The sequence below is a fragment of the Eremothecium gossypii genome, chromosome VI (genome assembly GCF_000091025.4).
Source record: "Eremothecium gossypii ATCC 10895 chromosome VI, complete sequence".
In the NCBI taxonomy this organism is placed as follows: Eukaryota; Fungi; Ascomycota; class Saccharomycetes; order Saccharomycetales; family Saccharomycetaceae; genus Eremothecium; species Eremothecium gossypii.
In genome coordinates, this window is record NC_005787.5 from 874,409 (window position 1) to 894,379 (window position 19,971).

At 50.2% G+C, this 19,971-nt stretch overlaps 12 protein-coding genes across 12 annotated transcripts; 4 read left to right on the top strand and 8 right to left on the bottom strand.

The window, feature by feature from the left end:
* Positions 1 to 93: 93 nt before the first annotated feature.
* OST5 (dolichyl-diphosphooligosaccharide--protein glycotransferase subunit) lies at positions 94 to 411 on the top strand (the record flags this gene model as incomplete). Its single annotated transcript, NM_211143.2, has 2 exons — positions 94 to 114; positions 172 to 411. 2 exons carry the CDS (start codon positions 94 to 96, stop codon positions 409 to 411), a joined length of 261 nt encoding a protein of 86 aa, NP_985788.2.
* Positions 412 to 531: 120 nt separating this feature from the next.
* VID30 (glucose-induced degradation complex subunit VID30) lies at positions 532 to 3,003 on the bottom strand (the record flags this gene model as incomplete). The annotated part of the gene is made up of 1 exon (NM_211144.1): positions 532 to 3,003. One exon carries the CDS (start codon positions 3,001 to 3,003, stop codon positions 532 to 534), a length of 2,472 nt encoding a protein of 823 aa, NP_985789.1.
* A 356-nt stretch (positions 3,004 to 3,359) lies between these two features.
* Positions 3,360 to 4,709, bottom strand: SAH1 (adenosylhomocysteinase; the record flags this gene model as incomplete). The annotated part of the gene is made up of 1 exon (NM_211145.1): positions 3,360 to 4,709. One exon carries the CDS (start codon positions 4,707 to 4,709, stop codon positions 3,360 to 3,362), a length of 1,350 nt encoding a protein of 449 aa, NP_985790.1.
* Positions 4,710 to 5,048: 339 nt separating this feature from the next.
* AGOS_AFR244C (AFR244Cp) lies at positions 5,049 to 6,767 on the bottom strand (the record flags this gene model as incomplete). The annotated part of the gene is made up of 1 exon (NM_211146.1): positions 5,049 to 6,767. The coding sequence occupies one exon, from the start codon at positions 6,765 to 6,767 to the stop codon at positions 5,049 to 5,051; it is 1,719 nt and encodes a 572-aa protein (NP_985791.1).
* A 542-nt stretch (positions 6,768 to 7,309) lies between these two features.
* Positions 7,310 to 10,009, top strand: AGOS_AFR245W (SAPS family protein; the record flags this gene model as incomplete). Its single annotated transcript, NM_211147.2, has 1 exon — positions 7,310 to 10,009. One exon carries the CDS (start codon positions 7,310 to 7,312, stop codon positions 10,007 to 10,009), a length of 2,700 nt encoding a protein of 899 aa, NP_985792.2.
* Positions 10,010 to 10,126: 117 nt separating this feature from the next.
* Positions 10,127 to 10,993, bottom strand: ERJ5 (Erj5p; the record flags this gene model as incomplete). The annotated part of the gene is made up of 1 exon (NM_211148.1): positions 10,127 to 10,993. One exon carries the CDS (start codon positions 10,991 to 10,993, stop codon positions 10,127 to 10,129), a length of 867 nt encoding a protein of 288 aa, NP_985793.1.
* Positions 10,994 to 11,110: 117 nt separating this feature from the next.
* Positions 11,111 to 11,746, top strand: KEG1 (Keg1p; the record flags this gene model as incomplete). Its single annotated transcript, NM_211149.1, has 1 exon — positions 11,111 to 11,746. One exon carries the CDS (start codon positions 11,111 to 11,113, stop codon positions 11,744 to 11,746), a length of 636 nt encoding a protein of 211 aa, NP_985794.1.
* A 1-nt stretch (position 11,747) lies between these two features.
* On the bottom strand, positions 11,748 to 12,662 carry IRC6 (Irc6p; the record flags this gene model as incomplete). Its single annotated transcript, NM_211150.1, has 1 exon — positions 11,748 to 12,662. The coding sequence occupies one exon, from the start codon at positions 12,660 to 12,662 to the stop codon at positions 11,748 to 11,750; it is 915 nt and encodes a 304-aa protein (NP_985795.1).
* A 941-nt stretch (positions 12,663 to 13,603) lies between these two features.
* EMC4 (chaperone EMC4) lies at positions 13,604 to 14,149 on the top strand (the record flags this gene model as incomplete). The annotated part of the gene is made up of 1 exon (NM_211151.1): positions 13,604 to 14,149. One exon carries the CDS (start codon positions 13,604 to 13,606, stop codon positions 14,147 to 14,149), a length of 546 nt encoding a protein of 181 aa, NP_985796.1.
* An 87-nt stretch (positions 14,150 to 14,236) lies between these two features.
* TAN1 (putative tRNA acetyltransferase) lies at positions 14,237 to 15,070 on the bottom strand (the record flags this gene model as incomplete). Its single annotated transcript, NM_211152.1, has 1 exon — positions 14,237 to 15,070. The coding sequence occupies one exon, from the start codon at positions 15,068 to 15,070 to the stop codon at positions 14,237 to 14,239; it is 834 nt and encodes a 277-aa protein (NP_985797.1).
* Positions 15,071 to 15,237: 167 nt separating this feature from the next.
* On the bottom strand, positions 15,238 to 17,844 carry SEC15 (Rab GTPase-binding exocyst subunit SEC15; the record flags this gene model as incomplete). The annotated part of the gene is made up of 1 exon (NM_211153.2): positions 15,238 to 17,844. One exon carries the CDS (start codon positions 17,842 to 17,844, stop codon positions 15,238 to 15,240), a length of 2,607 nt encoding a protein of 868 aa, NP_985798.2.
* Positions 17,845 to 18,228: 384 nt separating this feature from the next.
* On the bottom strand, positions 18,229 to 19,815 carry DUG1 (metallodipeptidase; the record flags this gene model as incomplete). The annotated part of the gene is made up of 1 exon (NM_211154.1): positions 18,229 to 19,815. One exon carries the CDS (start codon positions 19,813 to 19,815, stop codon positions 18,229 to 18,231), a length of 1,587 nt encoding a protein of 528 aa, NP_985799.1.
* Positions 19,816 to 19,971: the final 156 nt, after the last annotated feature.

Sequence of the window (19,971 nt, forward strand, 5' to 3'; positions counted from 1 at the left end):
GCTGTGCGGGTGGTTCATATGGGAAAAAAGTTTTTAGCCACGTACAAATACAGTGTGCATACTACGGGAGAGTAGTTGCACGAAAGATTCAAGATGTCATATGAGAAGCTCTATGTATGTTCATGGATTTTAGGAAACTGCTCCAAGAATGGAGTACTAACTCAATTACAGAAACAGTTCCAGAATGGCGCAGATTTCTCACCAATGGTCCCCTTAGAAAAGCAGCCGTACTATGGCGCTACAGCTCTTGTGATCTCGATGCTGTGCATCTTGGGCGCGATCGTAAGTGCTAATCGTTCTAAGGGGCTTGCTGTGCCTCTGTTGATTTTTATCCCCTTGGGTCTTGTGGGATCTCTGCTGTTTGGGCTTGCAAGCATCTTCCTCGCTAACTCGTTCGGCGTTTACGTTTGAGGTTGCGGGGACGTATGCTAGACCGAGGGCATTGCGGGGTTGAGGGGAAGAGGTTGAGATTATGAATGATATATACTGTTATACCGGCTGCGGGTGGCTGTGCGCGTCATCACGAGGGACTTACAAGTTCAAAAGGTCTTCATCGATATTTACCAACTTGTAATAACGCTCTTGTGAGTCTGAGTTGGAGGAGCCGGGCTGGTCGCCATACTCCATCAACGTGTTTACCATTGCGCGTGTATAGCTGATCATGTTTTCGAGGGATGACTCGCTCTTCTTCTTTAGGAACATCAAAATGGTGGTGTTCACAAGCTGGAAAAGCCTATCCTGTAGGTAAGATGGGGTGAGATACACCGCTAATTCCTTAGGGCACTCAACCAGTGGGTTATCGTACGCCATTAACGCCGATATGTCTCCAAAGTGCGCCTTAAACTTTTGCCGGAGCTCCTGCGACAATTTCTCATTGTATATGAACTCGTTAGAGATCTCTAGTCCCTTTTGAAGAACATAGTCGATAGTTACCTGCTCTAGCTTCATTATTGCGAGTAAGTATTCTGCCACCTTGAATTCAAACGCCAATTCAACGTGTTTTGTTAAAAGACCAGGAAACTTAGAATCTATATACTTGATGCAGCGAGGAATGTCGCCATCTTTAATCAACAGCCGAATATCCTGACGTATCTTTAAGTTCTCTTCTTCACGTTTAATTTGGCGTTCATGGTGTCGAATTACGGATCTTGTTCGCTCCTCATTATTGTTTGGGATACAATCTTTCTGGAGGTCCTTCAGAAACCCTTTGGCAACATCAATGAGCCCGTGGTGAATTAGATAGTCATTGATCATCGTATTTAAAGTGCATGGTATGGAGTCGTCCGTCCCACTAATGTTGTTTATTTTATCTTTGTCTGGTTTATATAGCTGACCGCCACTAAACCTGGTGTCCCAACTCAACAAGAACCCATCTGTATGTGATTCCTGTTGGTTTCTTTCCAGCGTGGAATTATTGATATCGTCATAGTCTTGTCCGACTCCGGCATTGGTATCGTTCATCTGAACATCTGCATCAAGGTGATCGCCTGCGTTTTCCTCACTTTCGTCATCATCTTCGAAACCAAAATCACTCTCCTCTCCGCCAGAGATGGCGGTAAATATATTATGATATGCCTTCGCCTTCCAATGATTCTGGTAACCAACAATATCAAACAAGAACTCCTCGTACAACCCGAAGTTTGTTCTGATCGAATTAGCGGGTTTTAATGAAACATAAGGAACGAGGTCTAAATGCGCAACATCCTTGAATGCAGTGCCAAGATGTATGCCGTTCTTGGTAAAGAAAATTGTACCATCGACATAGTTAATGCCACATCCGATCACGTCGTCTCGACCATAGGGCTTCGAGTACGACTTGAACAAAGAGCCGTCATTTATGTAACCGTCCGACCCGTTGTAAATGTAGACATCCTTACCAGTGCTACTCTGTTGCGAAGTTGGCCTGGAACCCTCAAAAGGCCCTCTTAATATGTTGGAAGTTTGCCGGTTCAAGGCAGAAAATTCACCCGGGTCCCTCGAAGGTGGATCGCTAGTGTTTGCTTCGCCAGCATTTGACGCGACTTTTGACCAGTCCTTAAATCCAATATTGATATTGCAGGTTTGGCCTGACTGCGCGCTGGTCACCGATAGTACCTTAATTTCATAGTAAAAGATAGCCACTTTCTTATGATTAATACAAGCATTCGCCCAGGTGGAAGCCCACTGCTGCTTCTGGTTATTAACTGAAGTCCGTAGCCTATTATTTACAATAGGGCTGTTGTCATAGCCAGAGTAGAGCTGCCAGTTGGGGTTAGGCCGCAAGTTTGTGAAACCGTCTGTTGAGACCAAAACTGAGTTGTTCGACTGTGTGGTCCAGAGGTGGGGCAAAGGATAGCCTATCGAGGAGTATACGTCTGAGAAAAGGGGGTTGCCCTTACGTTTCGTGGAGTGCTTCGAGTCCGTGATTGCAGGGTAGAACGCTTCCACATCGGCACCGCCGTCTAGCTCTGCCCCATGGTCCGGCTCCACAGATTGCGTCGGCTGCACCACAAGCGCAGACTCATCGCTGTCCGAGGGCAGAGCATCCGAAGACTGCTCGTAGTCGTCCGCATCTTCCTCGTCGTAGTCCTCGCCGCGCTCCTCCATCGCCACGTCCTCGTCCCGCCCGGCTGTTCCGCCCGTGGCCTCACCCTCCCGTAGCAAACGGTCTCCGCCGGCCAGCCGGTCGTTATGCGTAGTGTAGAAGTACTTGTACACCTGCACCAAATACTCGTCTGTCGCAGAGTCGTACGGTATAATTCCAAGAACCCCCAACTGCGAGAGCTTTTCCCAAATTACCTTTCGTGTAGCATACGTCAACTTCGTCGACCGCCGGTACAGCTCAGTCTCTCCATTTTCCGTGTAGTTAGGAATAACGCGCCGCTTCAGTTTCAGTTTGTTGAAGAGTTTCTTGTGTTGGAAGTACAGCTTCCAAAGTTCATATGCCATCGGCTGCTCCAACAAATAGTGCGGAAACAACGCCTTCACATATTGGTGATCGATCTCATCCATAAACAACGACATGCTGTTGCTCGGTACCAAATTACCTGTTTTAAACTTCACTGTTGTTTAACACCACCTTCTTGTGTCACTTGTCTTAAGCCTAGCTTTACGCCAATCCCTTAATATCCGAACAACATATTCAAAATATTATTACCCGGCTTTGAAGTATCATAAGCTGTCCGACGGCATCGGCCGGGAGAAGCATAGTGTACACTGTTGAAGGTCATTAAAAGAGCCCCGCTATCGCGAAGCACCATCATATATATTATACATCACTAGTTAAACCGAGGTCGTGTCGTGAATGTGGACTGACAATCCGAAGCATAGCTGGTAACCAGACACAGTTGAGTGTAGAATGGTCCAGGTAGAGAAGACACTTAGTATCTGTAGTGGTCGGCCTTGAATGGACCCTCCTCTGGGATACCTAGGTACTCAGATTGAGTAGAAGAAAGCTTGGTCAACTTAACACCCAACTTGTCAAGGTGGAACTTGGCGACGGCCTCGTCCAAAATCTTAGGTAGGACGTGCACGCCGATGTCGAATGGGCCGGTCTTCTGGAACTCAATGTACTTCTGTCTGAAGGCCTCATCATTGGCCTTGAAGAGAGCAATCTGTGCCAAGACCTGGTTGGAGAAAGAGCAAGACATGACAAACGAGGAGTGGCCAGTGGCACAGCCTAGGTTGACTAGTCTACCATCGGCAAGCAGGATGACGTGTCTGCCGGAGGAAAGCAAGTAGCGGTCGACTTGTGGCTTAATGTTGACGGCCTCGACGGCGTTGGCCTTTAGCCAGGCGACGTCGATCTCGATGTCGAAGTGGCCGATGTTGCACACAATGGCGTCCTCAGGCATGGCCAAGAAGTGCTCCTTCTTGATGATGTCTCTGCAGCCGGTGGTGGTGACAAAAACCTGGCCGTAGCTGGCGCACTGGTCCATAGTGGTGACCTGATAGCCCTCCATAGCAGCCTGCAAGGCGTTGATAGGGTCGATCTCGGTGACAATCACACGGGCACCCATGCCTCTCAAGGCAGCGGCACAGCCCTTACCGACATCACCGTAGCCGGCAACGACGGCGACCTTACCGGCCAACATCACGTCAGTGGCTCTCTTCAAACCGTCGACAAGGGACTCTCTGCAGCCGTACAAGTTGTCGAACTTGGACTTGGTCACGGAGTCGTTGACGTTGATGGCTGGCACCTTCAACTTGCCCTCCTTCAACATACGGTACAAGTGGTGGACACCGGTGGTGGTCTCCTCGGAGACACCGAAACAGTCGTCCAACATCTCTGGGTACTTCTCGTGCACCAAGGTAGTCAAGTCGCCACCATCGTCCAGGATCAGGTTTAGCTTCTTGCCATCCTTGAATGCAAATAGCTGCTGCTCAATGCACCACAAGTATTCCTCCTCGGTTTCACCCTTCCAGGCAAACACTGGCACGCCGGAGGCCGCAATCGCAGCGGCTGCGTGGTCCTGCGTGGAGTAGATGTTGCACGACGTCCACGTGACCTCAGCACCTAGCGCGACAAGCGTCTCGATCAAGACAGCGGTCTGGATCGTCATGTGCAAGCAACCGGCAATGCGGGCGCCCTTCAAAGGCTGCGCATCACCGTACGCCTTTCTGATGGCCATCAAACCAGGCATTTCGTGCTCGGAAAGCTCGATTTCCTTTCTGCCGAAGGCAGCCAAGGATAGGTCAGCGACTTTGTAGTTTTGAGCTGGAATAGACATCTTAACGGGGGAGGGTCGACGCACAGGAATGAGCAGCGATTACAGACTGACAAGGACGATCCAAGCATTGCAAGATTTTCATTCTGTCTTTTATATTTTTTCGTATTGCACCGAGAGTAAAAATTTTCCCATGTGATTCCATCAGCATGATGACGAAGTACACCTTTCGCTTCATGCAAGTGACGGTAAAGGCTCACATACTTGTTGCTAAGCATGTGCGAAAAATTGGTAGATTTGGGCTCCTCTTGCCGTATGCGTTGCAGGGAGGTTTATGTATCTACGTATTGCCCTCGCTCGAGGAGTTGGTTGGCGAAAAAGTCACTGTCTACAGGCTTGGCTCTAGACGCTAGGCTGCTGTGCTGCCTCCGAAGCGGCTTGCTGGATCGGACTACCGCTGGCAGGCTCGGCGCGGGCATCTGCAGGAGGCACTGACCAGGAGGTTGAGTTGGAACGGAGCAGCTGGTCGAGGTCCACCTCGAAGGTGTCTATAATGACCTCAGTGCCGTTGGCAGCAAGCTCTGTCGACAGTTGCTCACGGAGAGTCATCTCGCGGGCCTCTTGCTCGTGCTGCTCGCGGAGGCGGTCATTCTTCTCGCGTTCCTGGAAGGACAGATTGGCTTTGGAACGCAGGATGTAGAGATACTCGCCGTTCTCCTGAGCCAAAATACGGAGCGTGGACTGTATCTCCTTCAGAAACGTCTCGAGCTGGTTGAACTTGACGGGGTGCTCCAGTAGTTGGTCGCGCACTTTGATGACCCGCTTCTTGAGCTTCAAAAAGCGCTTCCAGTTGCGATTGCGCTCGGCCTCGGCCTCCAGATCACGGTCGACAACGTCGATGTAGGCCATGCGGCGGGACCACTCCGAAACCATGACGTCGGCCCATTCCTCGTAGACCTCGATGTGCTCCTGGCGGATCACGTCGACCTGCCCGTTGACGGAGTCGACAACCTCGCGTAGTTCGGCACGGATGTGGTTTGTAATATTGGCCAACTCGTCGTTGGCCTGGGAGAAGTACTCACGCATGAGCGGCCTAGTAATGTACTGGTGCAGCTGGGTGCCATGCGCATCGAACCAGATGGTCTGGTTAGTCGCGGGATCCAGCTCCATCGTGCTGTTGATGTCGCGAATCGCCTGGTTGATCTTGGCATAATGTTCCTGGCTCTTGGCGGAGATATGCTTGAGCAGTGCGCGGAATTTGGGCGCAACAGCTTCGTGCTGCTGCATCTCAAACTCCCCAACCTCCTCTGTGAAAGCCTGGAGCACGCTGTCTGCCTTCCGCTCGATGGCCTGCTGCCACGCACTGAACTCGTCGGCAACTAGGTCCTTGAAGGACGCCTCCACCACGTCAGACAGACCGTCCTCCGCGGTTACCGTCACGAGTTCATCGAGCGAAGTCATGGTCATTGTGATAGTGGATGTGATGTACTGAGTCCCCCCGGGCGCCGCACTCGCGTCCTCGGACGTCTTCTCCTGCACTGGGCGGCCCAAGTCCAGATAGATCCGGTTGTAGGCGCCGTGCAAAGGCTCCCATATGCCCCCCATATGCGCCACAAACGCAGGATACTGCTGCTGTACTGCTGTGGCTAGCGCCCGAGCATGCTTGCAGAGCCACTGCCAGCCGCGCGCAGCTTGTTCGGCCCACCTCTCGAGACACGGACACTTCGCCAGCAGTCGCCCTGTCAGAGGCACCACATGCCGCCGCTGGTACTGCTGTACGACATTCCATGCCACGCGCGCTGTTACTATCGCGTCCGCGCCAGCCTGCCGCATCCGCGGTTGTACATGCTTCTCCGTCCACTGGGATACTTTCGTCAGGTGCGGCATCACCTTCCCTTGCATCCACCCGCTCGCCACCGACACATGCGGAGCCGCATTGGCCCCGTACCACTCGCTGGCCTTCCCTAATTTATCCCGTACTGCCGGCGCGTACGTGCAAGGCCACGTATAATGGCTTATCACTGCAATCTGCGCGGGGCACGCGCCGTAGCGTCCACAGTAGTACTGTAACGATCCCAGGACCAGCACCGTAAACACAAAAAGTTTACTAATAGCTCTCATCGAATCAGAACTCAGCTGTTGGCTGATCGCTTGGTTGCTTTGTATGTCTGTTTGCTGCTGTTACCATGGAGGCGGTGCAAAACTAAACGCGCACAAACGTAGCAAACGGCTATTGAGCCAGATCCAGGACAAAACATAAGGAACAGCTTTGCTATCCTGATCAAGGCTGCACAAGGCTCCATCAAGGTCATCATTGCCACGCTAGCACACGGCTCCAAGATAAATCTGGTCACGTGACAAAACCCAGCAACCTTTGCCCAATCAGAATTTTTTACAAGGAGGGTAAAGCGGGACCAGTATGTCTACTTCCACCGTATGCCCAGTTGCTGAGCTGGTGAGCCGGTTGCTGACGGTGCTTAGGTAGATATCGAGGTCAGCTATACAAGCGTGCGGAACAGCTTCCCACGTGGAAAGAGCGAGGCAAGTGATTTCTCGGGGAATTAAGCTGGGCGCAGAAAATCAGAGACCACCGTGTAGGCGGGCTTCATATTCAAGTAGAGAAGAGGCGAGGAACGCTGCGGGAAGGAAAAGCAGTAGCAGGGATGTCGTTCTGGCCGTTTGGACAGAACGTGAACAACTCCAACATTAACCGGATCCTGGACGACTACTTTCGGGTGCTGCATTCTCTGGAGGAGGATGGGGCGGGAGAGTCTGGGGAGCGGGAGGCCGGTGGCGGGCCAGCCGCGCCGGCAGCCGGGCGGATTGTGAAGGAGCGCAGCACGAACGGTGGGGGCGCCAGCGGCGGCGCGCGGGACAGCCTGCAGCGCACGGAGGGTGGGGACGCGATGAGGCCCGTTTACCACAACCCGAACAGCTCGGAGCAGGGCACGGTTTCGTCTGCGCCCTGTGTGCCATCGGCACTATCGTCTGCGGTGTCGATATGCACAGAGGAACTTGCAGACAGCGACGAGGCGCCGCTGACGAAGTTTTCACTCAACTACTCGTTCATCGACAGCATTTTAAAGGAGAGCGAGCTTTTGAACGAACTAACGAGACAGAATAATACGTTATTGGATTTTGTGTGCTTTGGGTTTTTCTATGACACGGATGGCAACAAAATAGATAATATCGAATACCTAATCGACCAATTGATGTTTTGCATAGATAGAGTTAATGAAGAGCAGAAGGAAAACGACGAAACACGAACGCCCGGTCACGAGCAGGAAAACGAACAACACGACGATTTTCTGCCCCCTCAACAGGCAGGGTTCCTTGAGGGCCAGGACTCCGAATTCATAAAGAAGGGCGTGTCCCCGGAACCTCCTTCGCACGAGGGGGATGATGCCATCCTTCCCTTCTTGCACGGTCGCAGAGATACACGTCAGTCTTCGCTTCTAAACAGGGTGAACACTATTTCAGAGATATTTGCCTTGGACATCTGGCTGATCTCAGAGTCTCTCGTCAAAGACCCTTCTCACCTGTCCAAGATTTGGTCGGTACTTAATCACAAGGATTTTAAGGCCGAAAAGTCGCCGCTAGTACCAATATTTTTGAAAATAAACCAAAATCTGCTTCTGACAAGACAGGATCAGCTCTTGAACTTCATAAGGGCTCGCGAGTCCCTAGTGGATGAGTTCTTACAGCATCTTGAGATATCAGTGCTGATGGATTTTTTCTTAAAAATTATTTCCACAGATAAACAGGAATCCCCGACAGGCATAATAGAGCTGGTGTATGACCAAGGACTAATACCTAAAATGTTGTCATTTCTGGACAACCACAAATACTCTGCTGATATACAGGCCTGTGCGGGTGATTTGATGAAAGCGTTGATTTCTATCTCTACCAATGCTCCCCTCGATGAGTTATCTATCGGGCCGAATGCACTAACGAGGCAGTTGTGCTCGGAAGAAAGCATTGATTGCTTTTTGGATGCCATCATTAATAAGAGAGGGCATGCATTGACTACAGCAGTTTCAGTGGTCATTGAATTGATTCGCAAAAACAACTCTGATTACGACCAAATAAACCTCCTCTGTACAAGTGTTAAGACGCATCCTCCATCGACCAGAGATCCAATATATTTGGGCAGAATGCTGAAGAAGTTTGCAGAAAAGTTACCTAATTTTAAAAGGGTACTCTTGGAGATAGAGAACGATGGTAGTATCAAAGATATACGAAATCAACTGGGAATCGAGTATAAACCACTAGGCTTTGAACGCTTTAAAATAGTCGAATTAATTGCTGAACTGCTACATTGCTCAAACATGGGTTTAATGAACTCCAAGAAAGCGGAGAGGATAGTTAAGGAACGCGATGAGGTACGAAATCACATGGTTAAGCAGTTACAGGATGCGTTGACGGAATTGAATATGAATGATGGTAATGATAGAACTAAGGGCGACGAAAAGGGGTTGACAGGCCTTTGTGCTACAAATACGAGCATGAGTACTCAGACAACCGCTGTTAATGATAACGCTGACGAGGAAATAGATGAGTCTTTCGAAATTCCTTACCTCAACATGAACCAAAATTCGAAGCTACGCCATAATCCGACTATCGGCGACTTATTTAAAATTCAGCTTTATGATACACAACTCCTGCCCAAGATAATCCAACTATTCATTGAGCATCCATGGAACAACTTCTGGCATAATGTGGTCTTTGACATTATTCAACAGATTTTTAATGGTAGAATGGATTTTTCATACAATTCTTTTTTGGTATATTCCCTCTTCAATAATAAAGATGCAGGACAATTTGTTATCGATGTCAAGCCTGAAGAAAATAGGGCTCAAGACTTTACCGATTTTGCAATTACTAGAGATCTCGTCTTACAGGGTTATAAGAATTCACATGCTTTTTACGAACAATATAATACTAACCTGGGGTATATGGGCCATTTGGTTCTAATTGCGGAGGAAATAGTCAAGTTTTCCAAGGTTTACAAAGTAGAATTGATATCTCCTGATATTCACAGGGTGCTCCAGGATCCAGATTGGATATTCTACTCGGAGGATGCTTTAAATGACACTAGGATGATGTATTCCAAGATATTGGGCGGTAGTGAGTACTTGGGCGAAGAAAATGGTTGCACTGCCGCTGAAATGGAGCAACTCACTGAAACTGGGGAAAATTTGCCCGAGTTCGGTGGGAAATTGTCCGGCTACTCGTTCTCCACGCAGGCAGATCTACACCAGAAGTTGAAAGAAAAGCTAATCAAAAGGAGCCAAGAAGAAGTCGACCTGAAAAACAAGAAGAACGGCGTGATTATCCTTGGCCCACCTCCGGCGCATGAATAGCTGCTCGCAGCCTTCGGGTAGAAATAGATAGAGACAGCGGTAGTTACCCACTTTTCTACTTAGTGATCTAGAGTTTCCACTGTAAATATATGATGGATGATGCTTCTCATTGCCTCGTCAGTCCTTTTTCGCCCTACTGTATAGTACTTTGCCGTTTGGCAGTTGCCACTTCTGACCCTTGCCCTTGGGCTTTGGGCTCTTCTTCTTGACCGCCGCTGGTTCGGTGCGAACCGGTGCTTCTGGCTCCGTCTGCTTTCTGAACGGCGCGCGCACACGGCCAACCGCCCACATCGGCAGCGCAAACATTAGTGTGTCTAGAAGTCCTGGCGCGCGCAGCTCCTCCGCGCAGATCCGCGTCTCGGTGTTGTTCTCTTGGACCACGAAAACGTCTCCAAACCTCACCACCACCTCCTGCGGGTCAGAGTCGCCCAGCTGGAGCTGCAGGCGTTTTTCCCCGAGCCCAAGAGTATCGTCCTGCTCCTTCACCTCGCGCAAAAAGCCCTCCACACGCCTCACGCGTGACCGGTGCTGCAGTTTCAGCACCGTCCAGTGTATCGCGCTGGTGGCCACGAGCACGAACGCTAGCACAACCCACGTTTTCGGCTGCACCCGCTGGAATACAAATCCTCGCTTGTCCACCCGGTACTCCGGGAACCCGTAGTCCAGGTAGTAGTCGTACGTCTTGCGTTTCTCGCCGTCCGTCAGAATCTGCGCCGCCAGGTGTAGCCGTTCGTAGAGCTTCTTGTACTTCGGGTTCTTGTCTGGATGGTACTTCTTGGCCAGCGCCCGCATCTGCCGGGTGATCTCCCGCCCATCAGACTTCTCAAGCTTCTCGAGTTTAAGGAATCGGTACAGGTTCATGTCCTTGCCATACTTGTCCGTGAGCACCTTTTGAAGATTGAATATTTCTGCCTCATCTGCTGTGAACCCATTTACAATCGCAAGCAGTCCCGCAGCTATAAGCCACACGAAGCGCGCCAGCATTATCAACTCTTGTGCGTTGTGGAGATTTCGGTGTCCTCTAATTAATGATTTTTATATAGGCATGTTACGCCCAGAAAGTTCATTCCTTCTTTCAAGGACAGGCCAAAACCTCAGAAGATGGCAGACCTCCAAGGGATACCCGGTAAGCCCGCGCACACACCCAATTCAATGGTGTCTCGGGCGTATCAGTTTTACAGGCTCTCTTGTATGTTTCTCTACGCAGCTTTGGTGGCGCGCTGGCTAGCGCTGTTCCCCCTGGTAGGAACGCGCTGGGTTCCGGGCGGCATACATGGGTTTTTGATCTACCTTCTAGGCGGCAGCGCGGTGTTAGAGGTTCTGTGGATGATCTGGTTTTATAGGTTCACGAAGGGACTCTGGACGCGGACCCTGCTGAAGTGTGCCAACATGCTGTACTTCGTGGCCGTGATGCATTTCTACGACGACTACGAGCACGCGCCGGTACTGAAGAACATTGGGTACTCGATCTTTATTCTGAGCATTGGGATGAATCAGGCACTGCATCACGGCGGGCGGCTATTCAGGGGGCGACGCCGGCGGCGGTCCTGGTGGTGGCGGTCCGACACATTTGTGCTGCAGCCCGCACTATATATCAGCCAGTTCTACCTGCTGCTACTGAATGTACAGAACCCGAGCTTTCATTCGACGCCGAAGCTTGACATAATTAATCGCACGGTGCTGGTGGCCTACGTGCCCCTGGCGCTTCAGTGCTTTCGTCGGCAGCTGACGAGCTAAGTCACTCGGGCAGGAGCTGCTCCGTGAGCTCGTGTGCTATGCGTGCGGCGTATTCGTCAGCGGCATGAACATCTGTTATCTCTAAATAGCGTTCTCTAGCTTGCTTAATCCTGGTTACCACACTGTCGAGCGGTATATCTGCCTGCAAGGGATCCAGCTCTGCGAGGGCTGCAGCGGTCGACGCGTGCATACGCAGCATACGCTCGCTCCAGGGATGGATATCCAGCAGCTCGCGCACACGTTCGCGCCCCTGCTGTTCCCCCAGCTCGTTTGTGCCGCGCTCGCGCCATCTGACAAGCGCCACGTCGTGCACTTCGAGGGCACGCTCTAGCGAGGCGGGGTGTTCCGCAGAGCTCAAATCGCACGCCACGAGCACCCGCTCATCTGTGAAGTGGCAGTCCTCGATGAGTTGCTGGAAGGTCTCCGCGTCTTCGGTTTCCTCGAAGACCAGGAAGATGCCGGCCACAACATCGCGCAAGTCAGCACACTCGTCGCTGCAGAATTCTGCGCCCCACGTCTGCAAGCTTTCGTAGCTGTCAATGTAGAGGTCCAAGTCGACCTCGTAGTACTTGTTGCTCCATTTCACATCCCTTACAATGCGATCGCTCTCGGAAGCTTCTATATTAAAAAGATCCCGAATAACCTCCGCTTGGTAGGCTTTACCGGCAGGGGCCAGGATCAGTATCTTATTGCGCGGGAGCACCGACACCGAGGGCGCCTGCTCCACGTCTGAATCAGCCATCAGGATCCTTATCGGAATTGGGTCTGCAGCACCCTGTGTGCAACCCTGGCAGTTTTTGCACGGTGATCTCCCCTCGGTATCACGTGCCAAACAGGAGCGGTCTGGAGCTGCTCCGTGCGGACCGCCGGTCGACATTCGGCGGATGTAGCATTGGCAGAGGCCTTCTGCTACCATGGGCCTGGCTTGTGGTCGCTGCTTGCATACCGCTCAACTCGGTTGCACAAGGGTTCTTCGCAGAACTTGCGCTGCCGCACAGAGCAACGCTGCGAAGGGCGGCGCGATGACCATGCGCTGCAGCTAGTATTAAGGCGGCCCGCACGGCGTAGAAGCGCCTTGTGCTTGCCTCGTCATCGCAAATCTCGTGTCGCACTCTCACAGGCCTAGACTGTATATAATACTCTGTACCAGGCGCGAAGCTAATGTACGTAACGTACGTACTGAATTCAGTGGAACTATGGTAACACGAGAGAAAGCCCCGGAGCCACCCGGAATCACATACGCGCCCCCCCAGCCGCTTACGGCCACGCGAAGTTGGTCCAGCGGCAAGGCCAGCACAGTCGGCTCTACCGATTCGAATATGGGGCATGCAGTACATGTTCTAGGTTACGATTCCCGCGCCAGCTCGGTTGTGCCGGGTGGCAGCCACGAGAAGCTTGCCTCAAAAGGTACCACCCACCACCGCGTGCTACAGGGTTCCCTCCATTTCGTTGCGGTTGGCATGACCGTCGTCTTTGCGATGGTACAGGGCGGCTTGATAGTCTATGCCCTCACCGTCAAGATGCGTGCATAGGTTTGAAGATTTGCTACCAGGTAATTTTGACGCCGCATTACTATTGTATCATGTAAGTTTATATAAGCACCGCTGACGCTCAACACAAGAGAACTGTTCATGCCACCATAGGCGATTCCACAGGCCCCTCAAACGAAGGGACCGTTTCACCACCAGCTCGCGCTGGTCCGATGAGCTCTAGAGACCACCGCTCGACAGAGCTCCGCATAAGAACGTATATAGTGATGTTTCATCCGGAGCAGCCCCGGGATACTTAATAGCGCTTTTCGGCCCTTGCACTAGGTGCAATGAGTGGAACATCCGTTTGCGCTATTGTGCTTTGCAGATGTCTTCTGAGGCGCCAACGTGGGCTAGATGCCTAGTGGAGCCAGAATACTTGAAGTCAATCTCTGTGGTTAGCTCCAATACCCTCCCGCAGCCACCAGGATTCTCAAAGAAGCAGAAATCCCAAACCAGATCGGTGTCCAAGGAGGAGGGAGAGGCTAATCGCGAAAGGATTAACGCGCTACAGGTCAAGAAGGCATGGCAGCTGGCCTTTCAGCCGTCCAAGGCCATTCCAATGAACTTCTTCATGTCATACATGTCGGGGACCTCCCTGCAGATCATTCCGATCATGACGGCGCTAATGCTGCTTACTGGGCCGGTGAAGAGCGTTCTACAGGTGCGGTCAACCTTTAAGGGCTTGTTAAACAACGAGGCGGCTTACGGGCAGGTTTTGGCGGCGATGTGTCTGTATGTGTTTTTCCAGGCTGTGCTCATGGCAATTGGGCTGCAGAAGCTGAACGCCATGGGACTGTTGCCGAACAAACATAGCGACTGGCTGGCCTGGGAGACGCCGATGGCGTATAGCATGCAGTCTTACGCATTCTAGTGGGACCATTCATTATACAACCGTTATATACGTTGGTTCGTGGCTAGCCGCAGAGTGTTCTCGCCCCAGAGTAAGACAGTTAGGAGGCTATGCATCCTTTGTTTGTAGCTTGGTGTCATATATTTCTTGCAGGTTATACTTTTTAAGAGCCACAGAGTAATCCTTGTCCACCACAGACATGCCGATATTGTTCTTATAGCACTGCACGATGACCAGCTTGTCGTAGTCCTTTAGGTCCACAGAGTGCCCCAACTCCCCACTCTTACCGACCTCCTTCGCCACAAGTTTAATGATATCCATTTTGTCTATCGTGTTGAAGTTACGTTTTACCACCTCGACCGCGAACTTGTACTTTATCTCTTTGTCAGTATGGAAATGAGGAGCAAGCACCCTTCTGCAGAGTTTTTCCAATTCTGTTAGACTAGCATTGCAGGAATCAGTGATGGGTGTCAATCTCTGGACGTACCGCGAAACCTTGGTAGTATTTTCTGACGATGCAAGTTCCTGTACTAGGCGTTTGACAAAGCATTCCGGCTTGATTGGTCTTCTAGTCTTGATGAAGACCATACATTCACATCCCAACTGAATCTCTTGCAGGACCGGTTTCTTTTTGGTATCCACAGGACCACTGCCTTTCTTCAATTGCTCTAGCTCTTTCTGCACCTGCTCTTCCACAGATAGTTCTTCTTCATCTTCTTTGTCGCTCAAGAGTTCAGTCTCTGCGATAGCTTTGAGTTCATCAACGTAGTATTCTTCCGCCTTTTCCTGTAGAATGCTCATTAGCTCCCTTGATGCTTGCTTTTCATGTCTTCTGGCACAAGTAGCATATATACCGGATGTATTTGGATCTATAGTAGCATGGACAACTTTATACTTCTTTTTAGGCCCACTAGAGTCTCCGGATCTTGCTCTTTTAGCCATTTTGTGCTACGTCTTGTAGTAATGTCTTCAATCGGAGGTTTGTTCGATGTACAATTTTTCAACGTTAGCCGTTCTGCCCATTCAGTGAGCAATAGCGAAAGAGGAATAGAACCCCCAAAACGTGGTCCGTTTTAAATATTGTATATATTGCCCAAGAGTATACTTTATTAGCCACCTCTGTTGAAGAATTTAGCGAACCTGCCATTACTGGTGACGCTATAATCCGACACAGTTGTATTGTCACCATCAGTGGTAGCAGTGGTTGGCCTGGAGAGCTTGTTCATCAGCAAATGCGCAACTTCCGGTTTGATACGGGGGTATTTCCGCATCCTTATACTAGAATCCTTATATTCATCGAAGTTGTTTGATTTCATCAAAAGAATATGCTGATTCAAGTCTGTAAAAGTTGAGAAAAGAGACCGGACGTTGCTTTCAATCATGTTAGGACTCTTGACATTAAAACTGTCTGCGACCGGAGTGGTTGGTGTAGAAGGAGATATTTCTACATTCTGCTCGGTGCTTTCGTTAGGAAATATATTGGAGATGACGTTCTCCAGGAACTTCATGTCAGTCTCAAAATTTGCAACGCTCTGTGTGGTAATATAAGAGGGAGATTCGTGAACGAGAAGTTCGAGGAACTTGCGGGTGAGCTGATCAAATTCCCGGAAAATCAAAAGGGACTTGATGCTATACGGTAGATTGGCCAACGTGGAAGTGAACATCATCTCTAAGAATTGAGCAATGTCGCGAATAGATAGCCCGGGTTCATCCCTGACTTCCTCTGTGGTCCAGTCCAATTCCACAAATTCCATCAGATCGGTGACTTTACTGTCAATCAATTCTATCAACTTAGTTTCCGCATACTTTTTGGTATCAGCCAATTGCTTTGTAGAGGAGAGTTTTATTTCTATATCTGGATTCTGTGTGATGTTTTCTTTTGTCATGATATCACTAAACTCTTTTGCCGCTACAATAAAGTAGTCTAAGTTGATCAAAATCTGTGCAATCTCCTCTCTGGACGTGGTATCTAACTTGGATCTTATTTTGTTGTTAACCACTTTAATAAAGATATCGTCTACTGTCCTCACCAGTACTATATTCAAGTAGGAGAGATCATGCTGGAAAAAGGTATTTAGGAATAGGAGCATATTAGCATATGACTTCTTGATTAAAGCGCAGGTCATTGGATATAGCGGGGAAAACGGCAAGGTGACAGAGAAACCGTTTGCATCATCTTGGGTGACAATAGGAACGCTGTCGGGTTTCATCCAGCACAACTTCATCACCTTCTCGTAGAAATTTCTGTCTGAAATCGGCAAAGGCATGAAATCATCATCATTCAGCAGATTAGTGAACTCTTTGTCGAAAACATGAATCAAAAGGCCACAGTACTTTTCAAACACTTGAACTTGAATTTTATACATGGACTCACTGTTGAGCTTCATATTTTCCAATATGGCAATTAATATTCCCAGGAAATTTTTAAATTCAATCAGCTGGTCTTCTGTTGTTAATTTCTCCTTAATGAACCTCGACAAATGTGGAGAAACCTTGGTCATGAACTGTTCCCAAAATTCCTCTGTGGTAGTGTAGGTGTTATAAGCAAAGATGTAGTCCGTGGACTTATGCAAGAACTTGTCATATAGCAAAAACCCAAGGATCTTGAGTAGATACTCTTTCAAAAAGGGTAGCGAAAGCTGTTGATAAAAGGAATCAACTTGCTCATTTGCACTATGGGTCATTGTTGTTGTACTTTTCCAATCCAATGGATAGACAAGCTTAACCTTCCTGAAGTCGTACTCCTTCGTAAATTCATCACACAAATAATTAGTCTCTTTCAAAGATTCAAATATCATGATGGAATCATAAAATTCGTCCAGATTATAATAGTCTTCAAGCTTCAGGCCAGCCAAAAACGAATCGTCACGCAAGGATACTTCAACTGGTGAATTGAATTTGTAGTTACTTAGCTTCATAGCCTTCTTCATTGCAAGCCAATGCGGTAACAGCTGGTCATTGTACACTTGGAAATAAGTTTGTCCTACCTGACTTAGTGTCTTTTCCAAATTAGAGCTCAGAGACTTTTTGATCAGGTTGATACTCTCATCCTTTATTATATTTTTAAGCTTGGGGATAGAGTTATAGATGACAGCCAGAAACTCGAACTTGTAGTTCTTGAAGTCGTGAATGTATATGCGCTCCAACTTGTCCAGGTTTTGTAGCGCCTTGTAGAAGTTGCCATCCCTGATGAGTTCCTGGCACTTATTTGTCAGCTCCAGCATCTGAAATATCTTCTCAATAAGGATGATCGATTCAGATATCTTGATCGACGTGCGCCGATTGCTGGTGAGCGCACGCTTCTTCGACACTACCTCGTTGGTCGAGGCGCTTAGCTGCGCCTGTAGATCTGCCACTTGCCCTTGCAGGTAAGATTCCGCCAGGTTCTGGATCCGCTCAATCTCATCAATTGAGGAGCTCAAGTTATCACTCACCTGCGAGTCCTGAAGGATCTGTGTCTCAAAATTCTGGAAGTTCTCCTCCACCGAGCTGTACACCTCCTCTACTACGCCATCCAGGCGGTCAGATTCCACGGCCTGCCTCAGATACGGCACCCACTTTTCAAATGTCTGGTCGCTCAGGCACATCAGGCCATCGCCAGTCTCTCCAGGCGTATAGTCATCATCTCGAGTCGCAGCGAACTCTGCTGTCAATAAAACTTTTTGCAGCTCCTGCGAAAGCTGTGTGTGCGGCTCCTGTTCAAGTTCCAACGACATCCTAACCTAACTCGCCCGGAATACTTGAGGAAACCGACTGCAACCTATATACTTGGCTCCTGGATTATCGACGGTTGTTGAACCTCCCCGTTTTGTAGCTTACACGCTCTATCCTGCAAAATATCAGTTCCCACCGGGGGTCGTCTCCTCTGCTTTCAGGAAAAGGGGAATTGGACGTTCAACATCGAGTTTGATGAACCACGAAAAGAAAACTTCGAACGCTGGCACGCTCACGTGCCAGCTACCTGCAAACGGACGAGAAAGTGCTCTACCTACAAGATGATAACTTATTGTTTAGAATTGCATCTAGACACTGAATTGGCCGACTCAGATATTGCGGTCTACACATAAATATTTAAAAACGTTCTGCGCACAACTAAAAACTCATTTACTGTCAGAGATGGAGTAGTAGTAGAGGTAGGCAGCCATTGTCTTCATACCGCCAAAATAGTTGCTTAGGTCTAGCTTTTCGTTGATGGAGTGGGCTCCATCGTCGCCGCGACCCATTGGCAAGAGAAGCACGTCAGTCTTGAGCTTCTCCTCGAAAAACAAGGTGATAGGAATGGACCCGCCCTCACGCGTGAAGTCAGGCTCGACGTTGTAGACAGCCTTGATCGCCTTCGAAGCCGCGGAGAAGGAGGCATTGAAGGGGTTGGAGAGCCAGTAAGCACCGCAGTGCAGCACCTCGGGCGTGCACTTATTCGGGGAGCCAAGCTTCTCGAAGGCCTTGCGGCAGTGATCCATGACCAGCTTGTTCAGCTTGTCGCTGTCCATGTCTGGAACAGTGCGGATTGAGAACTTACCGATGACCTTCGCAGGGATCACAGTCTTCTCACCAGCGCCGTAGAAGGCACCTTCCACGCCGTGGAGAGATAGGGATGGGTACCTCCAGCGGTGCATCAGAATGTCCCGCTTGTCCTCATAGAGCGAGATGTTCGCGCCTACAGCCTGGTTGAATTCCTCGAGCGAGTAGTCGATCTTGTCGTAGAGGGCACGCTCGGCGTCGGTCACAGGCGCCACCATTTCGTCCACTCCCTCGATCAGGATGCGGCCCTGGGAGTCGACCAGGGTGTTGAGAACCTTGACCAGGTCAGTCATGGGCTCTGCAACCGCTCCTCCGAAGAGCCCTGAGTGCAAGTCCGCGGCAGGGCCCTCAATCGCGACCTGGTAGTAGTTGACTCCGCGGAGCCCGTACGTGAGCACAGGCTTCTTGGTGCCAAGCCAGTAGTTATCCGAGATACACACGGCATCCACACCGGCAAAGTACTTGTCCTTCTCCTGCTCAATGAGCTCTTCCAGCCCGATAGAGCCCGACTCTTCCATGCCCTCGAAGCACACAACCAGGTTGACAGGTAGCTCGATTCCTGCCTCCTGGAAAGCCTCAACTACGTTTAGCCATCCCGTCAGCGGGCCCGTGTCGTCGGTAACGCCGCGACCGCGCATCACGCCGTTCTTCTCATCCAAATAGAACTCGAATGGCTCGGTGGCCCAGCCGTCGTCCTTGTTCGCCGGCTGCACGTCATAGTGCGCGTACACAAGTACCGTCTTCTTCGCGGCATCCTGTCCGTACCGCGCCAGCAGCACGGGTGGCAGCTTCAACCCTGGCGTCTGCACAGGCGCTGGCTGTGGCCCCAGCTCGCGCTTTTCCACGTCCGTGAACCCCAACCGCTCCAGCTCCGCCGCCAAGAAGTCCGCCTTGCGCACCACATGTGCGCGCATCGACTCGTCCCCGCTTACCGCGGGGATCCCGATTGCCTTCGACAACCGCTCCAAGTAGCGTGGCTTGAGCTCGTCTATTTTCTCGAATAGCGGCGCAAAGTCTGTCTCGCTCTTCATTGTAGTCATTGTGCGGAAGTTGATTGCTCTATTCAGACCAATTCTGGATGCTGATACTCTGGGCAGCGTTCTTAAAAGCATCCAACTAAAAAGACTGAGCAGCCAAACGGATCGCCCTGTAGACAAACCTCTCATTTTATCGCTTAGAGAAACGGCTGAGTCAACTTGAAAAGCGGAACGCACCGTCCACTGGGATTGGAATTTCCTGCGCTCATATATACCGCGTGACCAATCGGCAAGGCTATATTAGACGCTCAGATCGAGTGAAGGGACATTCGGGAGCATTACTGA